Here is a 17,586-nt window from a genome sequence, read left to right as displayed (position 1 = left end):
CTGTGTCTTCAGCAACAAGTGACCATTCTTCTGGCAGTATTTGAAGTTAGAGGGGGATGTGAGTCAAGTCAGAAGCCAGTCTTTGAAGAGTAAGATTTTAAAGGTCAAAACATCACCATCAAGCGACCACAGCAGAGCTGACACTTTTCGACCTCATGTCTGAAAGAATGAGCCAGTATGGGCTTCTACACAAGTGAGATGCTTGAAGGAAGTATACAACGCCAGTAGAAGTGTGGAGCTACTTCAGAGGTTCCTAAGGTTTGCAAACATAGCCTAGTCAAGGTAGCATTGCATTTCATTTCTCCAGCTCAGGCGTACTAAAAACCTGGTGCTGTAACTGGTGCTAAAACCAAGGATGTCAGCCACATCTGCACGTTTAAGCCAGGTCTTGGAGTTCAAAGAGAAGGACAATGCGTGAATCCTTCATGTCCTCGTAACATCACAGGATAAGGATCCCAGGACAAAGAATATACTCGTTAGGACAAAAGTTTTAAGTTACACAGTATGTGGGTTTGGGTTGTGTAGTCATAACTTTTTCAAAACTTCCATTCAGGAGCTCAATCCTGCAAGTAAAGTTAACTAAATACATCACTGCCTGTCTTTGTCCTAAGTTTGAAGGCCAAGAAAAAGGTACTAAATACTGTATGATACTGTCTAAAAAGAAGCTGCAGGTACACCTCCTGACATCAGTTTTCTGTAATGCAGGACTTCAAAAGTCAAAATGGAGAGAAACGCATCAAAAGGCAAATTCTGAACCTAAGCCCATCAAAAATGTAACCTGGGTCACAACAAATTAAAACAGAATTTATATGCAAAGGTTCCAGAATAATGAAGCAGTACATGATGCAGTTATTAATGAGCAAAACAGAACACACCAACTCATTCAGCAGTTGGGAACAGTTGGAAGAATAGGCACACCACAACTTCTCTGAATGCCTGGAATGCACACAACTGGAGAAAAAGGCCCAGAACTTACAGGTACTTTCAAGGCTAGAAAAAAATAATTATGGCAAACAGTGCTCATTAATAAGTACACGCAATGAAAAATAGATTTATACACAAAAGCTTAGAGGACAGGACTTCATATTTTGAAAAATACAAAGATTCCAAAAGCAAAATAACCTACGCCAGGGAGCAATAATGGGTCCCACTGTTTGGGGAATTCTAGTTTAACAATTGTTTATGCAATCCTAAATTCTGTTCATTCTAATGCTTAAATTATAGGTTATTAGAACATCACCATGAGCCTCCCCAGAAAACCAGTGTCGCTTCTGAATGTTTATTCCAATTAAGTTTTAAAACGCACATCCTAGCTGAACATTCTTGGTTATATAACATTCAATTTAAGACTAAACAAAGAAAAAACAATTTTCTTATAATAACATTTGCTGAGCACAAAAGCATTGACCCAAACTTGTAATTGACACTAGGCGGTGGAGGGAACGTGACATCAGGAAAATAGAGCTGGTATTTTGATATCCCAGCTACATTATTGATAGTTCTTCACAAATTTAAAGCAGTAAAAAGCTAATAATAAGTATTTTTTATTTTTTAAACTGGCCATATAGAAATAGCAGAGTAGCATGTTACGTACAAGAACATGATCAAGCCATTTCCTCTTACCTTCTGGAATGGCAACTGTGACACAAATGTTTATGTAGTGCAGAAAGGTAAACTAGCTCAAAATAGAAAAGTCAACTTTTTTCTTTGAATATAGCTATCTATTATAGTAAGAAAGCTTTAAAACATTTAAATAAAAGTATGTGTTTCAGCGAACTAAATGGTTCAAGAAATTCCAGTAGTGTACTCACTTGCCAGCTAAACCACCTCCTGGTGGTAAATTAGGGATATTCTCCGCAGTTAAAATACGAATAACATGAGCAAGATCAGGCATTCCTTCTTCACCCGATTTTTCCATAATTTCTAATTTAAAAACAGAAGAAGTCCTTAGATTACTGAATTAATACCAACCATTCCTTAAGACACTAAAATACAAGATGCTATCACTTTTAACAGAGACATTATGGAAAAATTACATGTAACCAGGAAGACATTCTTTACATTTTAGGTAAACGGTCTTTGCATGATGGAAGAGACCAATTTAAATCCATAGCCTGCCTTTCCAGTGTGCTTCTAGCCATCCTTTCTCACAGAGACTCAGAAGCAGCCTGTGAACTGGATGGAATATCCTGGAGACAGCAGCCTGTTCTCTTTCAAGAGGAGAACAGCTAGGAGTCACTGTTTCAGTTACCTTCCCATCGCACTGCAACACAGACTCAGAAGTTACACGACATAAAGCCAATGCTTGCCAGGAATTCAGCCATACTTCATTGTGAGTAACACCTTGAATTCCCAAAGGCCTGAATCTCCCGTGCATAAACACTACGACCATCATGCAATAAAGAGGCATAGGTAATGGCCCATTATCACTCAAGCGGACAAAACAGAATATAGAACTGACGACGATTAATTAATAATATGGTATTCCATTTCCAAAGCAGAAGTATCACACAAGTCCAGTAATAATAAGTTCTTCTACCTTGGAAGAGAATTGCCTAAACTGAAGTAAATCTTCACATGTTCTTATTCATCAAAGATGCTGTAAGGCAAACGTGCAATAGCTGCATATACATTCACATAGGCACAACACTACCAGCTTCCAGTCACCATCCTCTAGCCATTCAACTACTACCACAGCAGAAAGAGGTTCACTAAGTTATCTACAAATTGTAGTTGTATGCATGTATCGCATATTTAAGACAGAATTTTTTTCCTGAAAATCAACTAAATTAAGGAACGGAGTGCCATTTCCTGTAGACGTTGTTCTAGATAAAAATTCTTTGAGACACAAAACAAAAGAATTAAGAAGAATGACTCCTCTCAAATATCATCCTAAAACACTTCAGTCAGCCTGTACCTTGGCTACTACCCAAAAATAAACAAATCATTTAAATACCTTACAATCAATTGATTATATTCTGAATGCCTGATTTGGAGCCTGCAACTAAAGCCAGAAGCAGCTACAATTTGAGTTTCTGAAGTAACTAGAGAAGCACATCCCTTACCTACTTTAAACTCTACATCCCAGCTTTCCTGGCATTTAAATCCCTGTTGATCTCTATCACCTATCCAGAAAGCAAGTGATATGTAGGCTTCTCTCAGGACTACTAAACTCAACAAAGTGCTTCCAAGGTTCTTGCTTACTCCATATCAGGGGGTTTTGTAGGAAAGCCCCCCAAAACCCATACTACTATTAGAGTAGTTTTACTACCCTGTAACAAATAAGGCACTAGGCTTCTAAACCTCAATTTTAAGTCAGCACCATACAATCTCTGCAATGAGTAAGCTAGGCATACTACTACTAGAAGCGATTAAACATTCTTCCATGAAACTTTATGCATATTGTCATACATCCACGCATTACGAATGAATCATGGCCAGCAAAAGAAGTGACAGATGAATATGTTCACTTGAATCTTCCACACGTATTCATAAGTATTCAAAAAAATCAGCCACAAGTCCTCATATACATTGCATCCTTTTGTACAGTTCTACCTAGAAGTAGATCGTATACCACTATAATATAATTTTGCTGAGTCCCATCTGATAGTAAACGTCTTAAGCATATACCACTTTTTATACCAAGAGCACATCTGGTTCTGTACATACTAAAAACAGACAAATAGCAAGAATTAATAAGAAGAAAGGCTACAGAAGTAAGCAATTACTAAATATTAATGCAAGCATAAAATTTTTATATCTTCTTAAAAGGGAATTAAAGCAACCACAACTAAGGATTGCTGTAGATTTCTTGGTACTGGAAACTTTTACTTTATGCTGTATAACCACTTCTCAGGGAATGCTGAACTGAACCATGAGCACCTTTGCTCCATTTCTAGAAGGTGCCAAATCAGGAATTTTGGTGAAACTGAGCATCTCCTTTTTCTCTTCCTGATATTAGGTTGACTAATTTCATCCAGAATACGTCCCCTCTCAAAAAAAAAAAAAAAAAAAAAAGCTTCCTAACAGAAAAGTTGAGAATAAAGCAAATGACCAAGCCTGACCTTTTTTCATTACATATCAGTTAGCAGACGTGCACTGTGGATTTGTTTGACAAAGGCCACTAAAGAATGAAACCAAACATTTTCAGAAACAGATTTATAGGCATTTACAAGGTTTTTCACCTTCATCTCTATGACGTAAGATTAACCCTGCAATTAAACTTTTTTCCCCTCAATGTGCAAAACACAATTGCAGAAAATTTTACATCTGCAGTGCTAATATAATTCAGACACTTAAAGAATAATTTCCTGGTATTATCATACATGCAAATCCATGAGTCCTGTACAAAGTCTACTACTTTATTCCTAAGGTACTTTTCACTGAAAACCTAACACTTACCTCCAAGATAACCATTTTGAAAATTCAGAAAAAGATTTATTTCTATTTTATATAATGCAAGTCCCCAACCAGACAGCGTTACAAGTTTTCTATGTTCCAGTATCTCCTTTGATTTCCAGCTATTAGATTATGACAAATCAGTTATATATATAGTATATATTCCACATATGTAAAATGCACCATCAGTATTCATCTACTATTAAGACTGTTTAAGCCAGCATAGAACGTGTGCCCCTATTTATGATTTTGGGGGGGTTAGTGTGATTTTGGTCTTGTTTTTTTAACTGCATGTCTGACACACCCTTTCAAATAAAGTGAAACATATTAGAGAATTGAACTGACTTCTGTTCCTGTGACCAAACTTCAAATCTCTGAAGAACAGAGAACAGAAAGTAGCATTTGGAAGTGGCAGTAAGAAAAGACTGACCTAGCATAACTTAACTACTGTCCAACACCTGCCTTGCTTTGGAAATTAACGAATTAAGTGATTCAAAACAGAAGCATGGCTGTGCTCACCATCATAAATGACTCAATCACAAGCTACTCACTACAGTCTCATAGGTATTTCGGAATTCTCTTGAACAGGCAGCTTTGGAATGCAGTCATACACAAACTAGCAAAAGCTTTGGTGTACAGTTCTTCCCCTAGAAATCTCCGTAAACTATGACTTGTCAAGTTTGGTTTTTTAATAATTGTTAAAACAAAAACTCTGTTTTGGTATTAAAACAATAATTCTCTCTTGTTTTAATAACTCTAGAAAGATTTTAGGAACTGCTAACTCAACTCATTGTACAAATACACAGGATCTTAGCAGTCTACTTAGGAATGTACAAAGACAGACTACAAGCGTTACATGAATAAGTATTAAACTGCTTTTGAACACAGATTTTATTTTATTTTTTAAAACAAACAAAAGCATACATCAAATAATGCCTTTCTCTCCAAGCCAGAGCTTAAAACGCTCAAGTGTAGCGGTGAAAAAACCTGTCGTCTAAAAGGTTTGATGGGTTAGTCCAGTCAGCTTGAAATTTAAAGTCCACAAGAGCACAGAAAAATATTCCATATTGAACAGTGTACATTCATTAAGAACAGATACCACTGATCAAACTAAAAATCCTTCAGGAAGTCTCAAGGGATTTTATACTAAGTGCCAACGTTGCCCTCATTTAAAGTTAGTCACTTACTGAAAGACAAGAGTATCTAAGAACTCATAGTTTGTATTTTTCACATCATCTCCATCTTTGCAGCTTAGTAGTTCTAAGACAAGCTGATTTTTTTTTTCCAGAATGTTTTTACTACAGGTGTGAATCGGCTATCCACCAACTGCAAGTAACTTGTGATCCGTTAATGCTTTAACAGAAAAAGAAACATTGTTGCACACAATAACTTAACATGAACAAAGGCCATTATTTGCCTTTTGAAAGGAACAGTCATCCTCTAGTCTGGTATTTTATGCATTAGTAAATCTATTACAGATTCTCAGTATACACAATCACTTGCTGTAAATGAACACAGATTCCTGAACTAAGCTGCTTAGCGTACCATGTTCAGAGCTTCATAAGACATCAGAACTACAAATAAATTATAACTAATATACTTCCCTGAAGAAGGCTATGCTAAGGTGTAAAAGATATTTAGAATACATCTAAAGAAATACAACTTCTGTCTTCTGAACAGAAAGTAGAAGAGAAGATCAAATCCATATTAACAACATCACAACTTATCTACCAGGCTTTAAGTTTTTAGAATTGAAGGCAATTTAAACCTTTCAGGCACGGCTCTTATGCGCTGTTTTCCAGACTACACTGAGTCTAAAGATGAATGCAAAACTGATTATGGCAATTGTCCTTTCCTAAATAAAAGGACGTTCCCACCTTCCAAAACTTATCCTTACTACGCCAACACTTGAGATCATACTCTCTCCCCCCTGCTTCTTTTTTTTTTTTAAACATTAAAAGTGTTTCTGCTCACTACTTAAACCTTTAAATTGGACTACTTTTTTTTTAAAAGAATCCAACACCTTTCCAAACAATTCTCCCCATGTTTTTTAGTGGTTTGAAACATTGTTAAAGCTTCTCTGTATCATTTCTGAATTAGTAATACTCAAGGCACAAACGTTAAGGTAAAAATTGCAGTCCAACAACTCTTTTTTTAAAAGTAAGGACATCACGTCAACATGACAGTTTCATAGAATTTATTATGAATGCAAAAATTTGTTAGGAAAGAGATGAACATTCCAAGTTCCTCTGAAGTCCGTTTCCTTTATTTTCTCTACTTCTTGACAGAATTTCCTCAAATATGCTCTCATTCCTTGCTAAATACTTGACATTTAAAGGCCTTGCGCTCTGTCCAATTAGCAGAACACAGAATGACACAGGGAACTCATGCAGAAAAAAAACAAACCAACCAAACAAAACCAGAAGAGCTGAAGCAACAGAAGTCCAAGCTTTCAAGCAGCTCATTTCTCTGGAGCGTTTAAGCTTAACAATCGAGTTACATTCAGAATGGCTCTGCAGCAGTTCAGACTACAAACTCTCCACTTGCTTTTGGTGTGTGTGGTATTTGTTAGATACAACGATATAGCTAAAACACACTTCTGCTGAGAAGTTATTTTGATACATTCAAGTAGTAACACAATTACACTACAACACTGCATTGTTACTAGCAAATAGCGCTTCCTACGACATTTTCAATAAGAAGTTATTTGACAGCTTTTCCATTACTCTTCTTCACATTCACTTATGAAAGCAATAAAATACACTGCAGTTCCATACTTTGTTCACTTATTTGCTAATTGAGAGAGGAACCACCAAGAAGCTGGGAATACTAACCAGTAACCGCTGTGTACACACCTGACTGCTGTCAGCGCAGGTAACTGCCTCTGGCTCCCTCCCAGAGCCTATTAACAGCTCGTGTACTCTACGCAGACATAGGAAGATAATAGGTATTTATCTTAACTAGTGTCATCTAGGAAGCCTGGGATGTAAGCCAAGTTCTGAGAAACGTGCCTGAGTTAGCATTTGAAGTGACCATTAGCACTCTCTAATCTCAACAGAAACTACAAATATGCAAGCCATTTCAATTTAGATCCCATTTAAACAAGAGAGGACACCACGCACAACGCCAGCGCGTTCAGAGATAACTTGTATTGTGGCCTGAAGGACTACATATATATATATTTTTTAAAAATTAAGGTTTGTTACATCAACTGTCTACATTACTGGGACACTGATGTGAACACAAATTTCTAAATTTACCCCACTAGCTTAAGTAAAAGTGCAATAAAAAAAGATATCTAGACAAAGAACTTGAGTGATTCTCACAGCTGTTTCACACGAATGAAAAATTAAATGATCAAATATCTACACCAAGTGTCATTTCTAGCATTAAAATAAGCTGGAGAGTTTTTTATACTGAAGTGGCTGAACTAACAGCTGTCCCCAGAAAACAGGTTACAGTGGCAGCATGTACACTTCCACGTCACTGTTGCATTTTACACTGAATTAGTGTTAAGAAGAGTTATGAATGTTTAGCTGTGGAATTTTTGCTAAACTCTCAGAAGATTCCCGATCTCCTCGAATCTAGAGATTACTTCTTACTTATACCTAATGCTACTGGATACGAATTACTTTCTAACAAAAGCACATCAAATCAGTCCTTTCGGTACCCATTACAGCATGTTAAGAAGTCAACGGGTGTCTCAGATATTCAAATAAACCAAAACCAACAAGAAAAACAGAAGTGTCATCTATCTCATATGTGACAGTGCTGGAGTCTTGCATTAGCAATTCTCATCAAATAGTTATGAGAAAGGAAATGAAGTATTTTACCTCTACAGATTATACACACCATGCTTGGGTGCCTGGCACATTTCTGGATCCACCTTGAGAAAATTTGGTCAGTCACACCTTTTTTCTTAAATAACGCGCAAGCTCAGGCAGTCAGTGGCCAGAGCTGTGGTTTATGTCATTGAGACCTTGTTACAGTCTCAAGATGGTGACTAAATGCTGGTTCTGACCTGCGAAATCCCAAGCATCTTGGCACCCAAACGTAAAGTTACTTTCACGGAACTCTACTGAGTAGTCCTGTAGACTGCCAATATCACATTTTTCAATATGAACACAGAAAAGTACCATCAGGACAGCAATACTACACTATAAAGCTAAACCACTGGCCTCAGCACCTGGAACAAATACATCCAAGGCGGCTGCACAACTCCTTATCCACCTATGAAAGGACACCTTTGCAAGAAGCACAGTTAAACTTGGATCTAGCAATCAGAATATTCTGGTCCAGGCCGGAAACAAGTCAAAAAAGGGTGCACATTATCTCAGCCAGCTTTTTCTTCAGAAACCCCTTTCCTTCCTTGAACACTGTTGCTATAATAAATCGGTCAATAAGCTGCATCACCATAAGTGGGTGACAGTGCTTCAGTACTCTTCTGATGAGATTATAGAAGTTTACAGAATCGTAACAACAAGGCTTTCAAAACCTCTGATGACTGCTTCTCTCCAATGATGCTACTTCACAGTATTATCCTAGCAACATTTGTAACAGCAAGACAAACTGTTCTAAGAACTCAGCTATTTTCATGCCTGGGTTGCTTCTAGAAGAACCTGTGCCAACACAAGGACAATATTATAAAGAAAGGCAAACTTTCAATACCAGCCCTGAACTTCAGTCAATTCTTCAAAAACTGAGCTATACCTGGATGACTAAAATAATTGAGAAGACTGAAAAGACACAGCTGTGTACTTAGAACAGTCTTAACCAGTCATAAACCATTTTGAATTAGAAGCAGGAGTTTGAAAGCCTGCTTCAAACGTCAGTTTTTCTGACCATAAGAATGCTGCAGAAAAGCAGCGAGTATATACAAGGGCAAGTCTTCTCATTCTTAGTCAAGGTAACTTTCCTTTCACTGTTTCTGCTTAAGGGAAGAAGTTGCATTCAACCTTTTGCATAAGTAGAGGTAAAAAAAAAAAAAATCAGTGACTAAATGAAACTGGTTAGAAATTAAGTTTAGTCCTCCATGGAATGTTTTTTAGTCACACATACACAGACACTTGGTAAGCATTCAGAAGCCAAAGGGATGATTTAAAGCTCTTGTATTCATAGGTATTTTGATCATTTATGCTCTGTTAAGTTTTCACAAAAGTGCATTTAAAGTTTTGGTAGGAAAAATAACACCGCTGTGTTACATAGAAGCAGTTAAAAAAGCTTGGATAATTAGATAAATAAGCTGTCCCATGATGAAAACCCAATACAGCTTTTTCTTTTTGTCAAAAACTTGCACAAAAAAAGGGAGCAAGTACCACAAGTACCCCTTCTAATGATATTTTCTAAGCAAGACATTAACATCATCACAATTTACTTAGATGATGTAACACACTGCAAGGTCAGTGGTTGCATTTTGACCTGTAAAGACAGAAGTAAAAACCTAAAGCTCACATTAAGAAAATGCTTGTGGAATACCATGATAAACTAACAACATGGCTTAAAACATTTTTCCTGACACACAAAAATTCAGAGTTGTAACCAGGCTTGAATTTGACCCACCATATAGTAGCATCATGGCTTTCAGGGTTTTCGTTTTCATGCTTAAGTAGGTTTTGATAGCATTTCTAATGAACAAGACAGAATTCCTACCTTCAACCCGTGATTCCAAGTACTTATCCAACTCGGCGTCTTTTTTCACTGCCGCATCTGAGACCTTAGGAGCATTTGAAAAACAAACTAGTACAATACTCATGTTATCACGACTCCCCTATGTGACAAAGAAAAAAGAAGAGTTAGGATTTTTAGTGTTATTTTTCATTTTTCTATTCTAGTCACATTATTACTTGTTCCAAATACAGTACTAAAGATACACCTGGGAATAAAGAAACCTTGCAATAAAACTGTATTTTGATTAATAAGAACCTCTAAGTTTTCCAACTAAACTACCCCCTAGAATTAATTTTACTGATTTTTATTGTACATTCTTAAAGTTTAAAATATTTAAAGGGACTTATTTACACGTCAACCATTTTAAAATAGTATCAAGAAAACAGGTCAGAAATTAGACAGACAGTCGTTTGATGGTACCTTAAGCTAAGTTAAAAAACAACTTACGTTGCAAAATGAAATGCAGAATACTTATCCTAGACTACTAGAATAGCTAGCTATTAGTTTATTTCAGTTTGAGAGCATTCACATAAAACATTTACATTCATTACAAATCTATATCAGAATACACCTGTGTCACACACAGCAACTTGAAGAAAATAAGTACAAAATATGAATGCATTTGGTATGGCCAAGCTGACCTTATAGACTATCCTGTGCTCAGCAACAGCAGCCAACAGCTTTTTCAGATACTAACTTTAATGCCAGTTCTTCACTGGGAAGTTCTGATACCACTTCCCTGCTCATATTTAATTTCCAAAATTATAATTCACAGGCAAATTTAAAAACACAGTGTCTAAGTCTCTTACAAGGAAATCCAGGAGAAACATAATTTAAATTCCTGGTTTGAAATCAACACCTTAATTATTTATTTCTTTTGGTAGAAATTCAAGTGCCATTAGTCACTGCATATTGTTTCTCTGTAAACCCAACCTACCAGATAGTTCCTATCATCTACCACAACAACTCCTTCTCCTGAAGAAATTAAATAGGAATCTGACATTACAATAAATTCCTTCAGAATTACTCAGGAGTTACTCTATTTTCCCTTTCGTACCAAGCATATGGGGACATCTAACTTTTACAGCAGTTAACATTATGTGGATATAATTCACATCCTGAAGACAGAGGAAAACATTCCAATATCGTTACAAACTGCAGAGATCCACAATCTGACTCTATAAAATAAACATGAAGTCGGGGCTCAGTTTTACTGAAAGTATACTACAGTGACCATCCTCTAACAAGGCTGGTCAAGTGCTTGGTCAGGAAAGCCACAGCATCTCAACAAATCATACAGTGTATGGTATATGCTGGAATGCAACCCTATTTCTGAAAAAAAATTACTTACTTACCCTTTAGTGTTCGAATTCTGAACTTCAATATTTTCCTTAAAATTGCATGTTTGATCTATGGCCTAACAAATGAACTCTATTTACACTAGTAGGAATTGGACTTTTCAGGGAACGCTGGAAATGGTATACCTATGAAACATTTGCAGAACGACCTGTAGTTGCTCCAAACAAACTCTGAATTTGAGGAGTACAAGCAAGCTCAGATGCAAAAGTAGCACTTCTCCATCTAAGCTACAACAATATGCTGAGGACAGCACTTCAGGTTGACAGACAAAGCACACCTTGAAGAGGAGATGGTGCAAACGCTGGTTTTATGCAAAGCATACAAACACTGCCCAACTTGAAAGAGCTAAAAAAAAAAACAAACCCCAAACAAAATACCTCGCATAGTATTCATTCATTATAAAAAACCCCTGTGTTTGGAAACAAAGTTTAGAGCTGGAACCTTTATTTTTGCAATTGCTATCACCTCTCCAGGCACAAAGGATAAAGCTGTATATTCTTCAGCAAGGACATACACTCAAATAGGTACAGAAGTTTGAGGGAAAGGAAGAGGGAGAAGCGGAAGAATAGGCCAGGAACTGCTGTTAACACTGTACCCATCTAAACAGAAGATCATTTTAGAACAGCTGCTTGGAGAAAACAGTTACATACCTTATGTAAACAAGTGTCCACTACCCAATTGCACACTTTTTCCAGGTCATCTGATACTTCAAGTCTAGACTTAACAAATTCACAGAGCTCTTCATTGCTCATTACATCCCAGATTCCATCACAAGCCAAGATGATAAACTCATCTTCTTCTGCCCTTAAAATTTCACAAACCTCAGGCTCTGGAGAAACAAGTTGTTCTGTAGGGCCTTTACCATCAACACATTTATAGTCATAGTCCCCCAGAGCTCGAGAAACTGCCAACGAACCATTAACACGCTGAATCATTACACTGCCTCCTGCGTTCTGGATTCGCTCTTTCTCCCTTGGGTTGCAAGGTTTGTGATCCTGTGTTGAAAAACAGACTTGTCCATTCCTATAGAGAACAGCACGCGAATCACCACAATTGATAAAGTATACATGCTCAGGTGAAATCATAACTCCCACTGCTGTTGAGCCACTTCTGTCCATCCCATTTCTGAGGTCTGAGAAATTGCGCATATATTCATCAATTTTCAAAAAGCCAGTTCTGATTCCACTCTTGACATTTTCCACTGAAGGTTCAAGAGCAGATCCAGGTTTTTCTGTCGCCCTAAAGTCTTCATTGTTAGTGATGTGTTCTAGTAAGTGCGTGGAGCAATAATTTGCAACACGAGATCCTGCGTGACCATCATAGACAGCAAAAAAGGACCAGTCCTCTAAGCCATGGGGAATACCTACAACAGCTGTGTGAGCATCTTCCATTTCCACTCTCCATCCCTGCATACTGCTGAGGCCGTAACGCAAGCCATTCCCTGCACCATGAGCATTATGTTTTTCAGTTTTTGGTTTATCCAAAAATGCACCCATGTTTATGCAATATTGAATCTGGAAAACAGAGAAGAAAAGTCTTATTTATAAAACCACCACTCCATATAAGCTTTTTTCTCACTTTCCTGTGTTTCTTCTTTATAAAACAAATGATAAAGCATGCACGTGTGCTGAGGTCGACAACTATAATAGGGGGTGGGGTGGGGGGAATAATAAATGACATGAAGTAAGTGACAGACTCTTCTTTGCATTTTTGGTGAGGTGTTGTGTCTTTTAAAGAGCTACTTCATCAAAATTAAAGGCTCTGCATATGAAGGCAAAGTAGTTCACATACCTTTGCAGCCCTGCCAATTTTGTCATTCACTGCAGAAACTAATTCATGCTGGAAAAATAACAACCATATAACTCCTATTCTCTTTCCAGTTTTATTGTGGCATGAAGAAAAGCTAATACTTCATAAATAAGAACTGACTGGTCTCACTAGATTTGCGTGTACTGGGCTACTTCTGTATTCTTGTATAGCACAGCAAAAGTGACAATAGGGGAATGCAGACCATCTGCCAAAGGAGACAAGGCAAATCCCACTTCAATCCAAGAAAACTTTTCATAGGATTCTTTTAATAAATTATACTTAGTCCTTCATAAAACATAATTTCTATTTTTACCATCCTGAAAAGACGTTCATGTGTTTACAGGTGATTTTAAGTTTAAAGATGCATTGATCTTGATTTTAAAATGTATCCAGTTACAAGAGATATGAGCTAAGGCAAGAAAATAATCCACAGAAAGTTAGAAGTTCTTCAGTATCTGCTGACCTATGTCAAAATACACGAGAAAGAACCATCCCCAGACAGCAAACTTGCAGGTAAATTGTGTGTAATCTATGTTGAAGCTTTAGAGGACTTCTGACTTCCTCTCTTGTACTAGACTACCTTGCACTTTTTATAAAGTCAGCAGAGAATACATTCTTTAATCCACAGATCCCATAGTACTTTTGTGTGAACTTCAGAAACCCAGATACCACAACCTCTGATTATGCTAAAAAATCACTACCCTATGAAACCCTTAGTGACTGGATGTGGAAACTATAGCAACCTTCATCCAAAAAGAATCTGAGACAATTCTGCTGTGGCTGCTGATCCTGAGCAGTCAGTCACTAGGTCTCTGGCATACTAGTACACACCAAGCCTGCAGAGTCATGACAATCTCGTTCTGGTTTAAGAGTTTGTTACCACATCAGAAAAAGAGGTTAAAAAATCCTTACTTCTGCCATTCCCCTCATCTAAACCCATTTTCGGCATACACAGCTTAGTCTGACACGAGAGATAAGAAGAACAGTACAATGCAATAAGGAAAAGATTACAGTTAGATTCTGCACAGCACCTCCCTTTTCAGGGTAAACTTTACGACTTTCCTCCAGATAATCCAAAATTCTACAGTGACCTCCATGAAGTGCCAGGGATCTCCTACATTCCACAGACCACAACAGTTTGCTCACCAGTTATGCCTCTTTTGAAATATATCTCCCACTCTTACTTAAATACAAGTTTAGACAAACTTCCCCAAATACTGCAGCAACTCCTTATCCGGTTTACTTTTTTTGTACAGTTTTACTGTCTGTCTTAATTCAGGTTTAATGGCCTTTGATTGAGGTGCTACCAACATTATGCAAAAGGAGCAATGTGGTTCTGTAAGAGACTGATCGTCATATAACTTGATGTATTTTTTCTTTAAAAAAAAAAAAAAAGAAGTTATCCGTCTTCAAATTATCTGTTCTGACATGAAATAAAACACTAATGAGAGCCCAGGTTTAGAAAGATTTACTAGAGAAGATGATTTCTTAACTGTTCAGCTAGAAATTGAGGTTTTGCATGGACAGTATAAATGCTAACACTGTGCAATTATCCCCTCTAGTTTGGCTCTGAGATAGTACCACGATTTTTGATCATTTCTCATTTATTAGGGAACTCTACACTTGCATAACAGTTAACTGTCTCTACGTATCAATCTTCTGCTATCAAGAAGTCTGATGTTATTACACAAGTCTTGTAGTTAGTAAGTTGTCTTAAGTAGCCATTAAAAAAAAAAATTAAAAATTGTGTGACACCAAAGAAAGTGTCCTGAGCCTTTTATGCTCTCCAAAATGGGCATTCCATGTACAAGGTACAGTCCTCAGCTGCAGAATCTATAGTAAAGTCAAATTAAGAGAACGTGCTCCAAGGTTGTTGCCAATTTGATTTTACTCCATATAAACATAAACAGTCCTCAAACTGGATTTTATAAAGCAAAACCAGAAGTAGCAATTTCCCAGCTAATGTCACATCTAATACAAAAAAGCAAGTTACGGAATGCCTTCAAACCCGCACCTAACATTCTCAAAATACTTTCTGTACTTTTAAGAACTTGAAAAGTCATTAAGTGTTTCAAACACAAGCTATCCATCCTAAACTTCAACCACCTTCCCAATCAGTTCAATTTTATGATACTATCTAAAGAATTTCACACACAAGAAACCACAAATATTATCTTTATTCTTTATCTCTGCAGTCACCATCCACGGGCCTCTAATTATATTACCTGTGATAACAAAGATGAAGATAAAATAAGTACACAACCTTGTGTTATGCACCGTAAGCGTCACAATGTATATAATTTGCAAGTGAGAGTAGTAAATTACATCCTGCTCACAATTATTTGCATCATTACTTTTTTCCCTTTATCTGAAAAGAATATTTGCAACACTGTGAACCAGTGGAAGCAACACACAGCAATAGCAATGAGGTATTCGTTACTTAGTGAGATACAGAGCCAAAATGCTTTTCACAACCCTTTCTCTTGAAAGATCTGATTTTGCTTTGAAATAAACAAACAAAAAAGAATCAGCGTCCAATTGTCATAAAAGCAAAGCAAGGCAGTGCTACACACCACCACAAACAAGTGCTCTTAGTGCTCTCAGCAACTGATATTCTCATCGCAAAGCTGAACAAGTTCCACATAGTTTAATAGTTCACTTAACATTAGTAAAGGAGTTTTGTGAAAGGATTTTAATAGCTGATGACCACTCATTCACAAGCTACACACAATACAAAGCTATTTTAAATGCACACAAAAACATTCTTACCAGTAAAATGTAACGCAGGACTGAAATGCTACTAAAATGACAGAAGTCCTCCAACACTTCAGACCTTGTATGAGATTTCTTATAATTGATTTAAGGATGTCCTTATGTTCTTAAAAATCAGAAGTGTGGAAGAAATCATATGACTAAGAAAAAAGATCAAAACCTATCTAATTGAAAAAGCCTGTGAGCTCAGAATTGAGTGTTGTGCTTTATATATTTAAAATCAAAAACTGTTTAAAAAAAACCACCAAAAGCACACATTCCACATCTTAGCTTTACCTATTACATAAGTAGCTTCACTTCTTATGGCACAGGAGTGAGAAACTGAAAAGAAAGATGATACTATTTAAGATTATATTCTTGATATTCTAAACATTCTAATTCATATTACAGACCTTGCAAAGATTAACTTGCAATCCGTAAGAAAACTGTAAGTTTAGGAATCAACTTATGGCTGGTCCTATAAAAGACGCCAAACATAGAAATCTTCCTTTCGCTGTGTATATTACGTAGACTATATAAGGCAGCAACTGGTTTGAAGATGAGCTGAAAAAGCCAAGCCATTTCAGTGAGAATGGAAGAAAGAAACAGTGATTTCACTGACACATTGAACCTCAGGTTTTCAATCAAAATTATCAGTGATAGTGAGGGACAAAGAAGACTTAAAATCAATCAACACCTGTTGAAAACTTATTTTTAACATTAACAACTTCTAGCATTTTAAAAATACTAGGAAGTTACAAAAAATGACATGGCATACAGGTAAGTACAGTATATTCCTATCAGGTGTTATGCACAAATGTAACTTGAACTTCATATCTACAGTGACAACACCAACAACTATCTCTAGGAGTAAACTCAGCTGTGTATTTACCTATGTACAAAATAGTTAAGTAAATCATAGATGTTTTAGTGAAGTTTGTGGTATCATACCAAACTACTTTTGTAGCAAAGCAGCTTAAAAAAAACACCACACAAAAAAACCCAAACAAAACACTACTTGTTTTCTCCAAAATGAACAGTTACAAAAAGAAAACAGTTCCACTAGAAAAACAGTACCCTGGTACTCACATCTAGTTCTGTCCCCCATTTAACATCTCAGACCAGATCAGTAAACAAACTTGAGCACCTAAAAATGCGACTCAGCCAAACTGACCTGCAAAAATCCTACAGAAGACAAAGCTTATCATTGGTCTAACCTGGTGTTTCCATGTCTTATTTTAAGCGCACTAGGCCAGATACAAGTCAATCTTGACACAAGCACCTAGATAACATTTGAGTCAGGTCAGAAATCACAAGTTACAGAATCATAGAACAATTCATGTTGGAAGAGACCTCTATAGCTTAACTAGTCCAAACCCTTACTCAAAGTTCAATCAATATAATATCCAACACCAAAAGGTGGCTCAAGCTGTTCAGTTCCTTCTCCAGTTTTGGACATCCCCAAGGATGGAGATTCCACAGCCTCTAAGCAACCAGTTCATGTCTGACCACATTCATAATGAATACAGAACTCTTGTAATTGCAAATTGTATCCTGCCTCTTCATCTTTCATTACACATCTCTGGGAAGAGCATAGCTCTA

At 36.8% G+C, this 17,586-nt stretch overlaps 1 protein-coding gene across 10 annotated transcripts in view; it reads right to left on the bottom strand.

Annotated features, from left to right (window-relative positions):
• Positions 1 to 17,586, bottom strand: part of PPM1B (protein phosphatase, Mg2+/Mn2+ dependent 1B) — a 63,024-nt gene that overhangs the window by 11,900 nt on the left and 33,538 nt on the right. For 8 of the 10 annotated variants that reach the window (XM_063328603.1, XM_063328604.1, XM_063328606.1 and 5 more), the window contains 3 exons: positions 12,075 to 12,938; positions 10,048 to 10,165; positions 1,812 to 1,923 (listed from right to left, as the gene is read on the bottom strand). In XM_063328603.1, coding sequence (XP_063184673.1) covers positions 1,812 to 1,923; positions 10,048 to 10,165; positions 12,075 to 12,920 — 1,076 coding nt within the window. In that variant the 5' untranslated portion in view covers positions 12,921 to 12,938. Of the gene's footprint in view, positions 1 to 1,811; positions 1,924 to 10,047; positions 10,166 to 12,074; positions 12,939 to 16,281; positions 16,327 to 17,586 lie in introns of all 10 variants that reach the window. The other 2 variants (XM_063328605.1, XM_063328608.1) reach the window with 2 other exon arrangements.

This window comes from Chroicocephalus ridibundus, chromosome 3, assembly GCF_963924245.1.
Source record: "Chroicocephalus ridibundus chromosome 3, bChrRid1.1, whole genome shotgun sequence".
Taxonomy (NCBI): Eukaryota; Metazoa; Chordata; class Aves; order Charadriiformes; family Laridae; genus Chroicocephalus; species Chroicocephalus ridibundus.
Note: the sequence above shows the minus strand (reverse complement) of the source record. Positions and strands in the feature narration are given on the sequence as shown.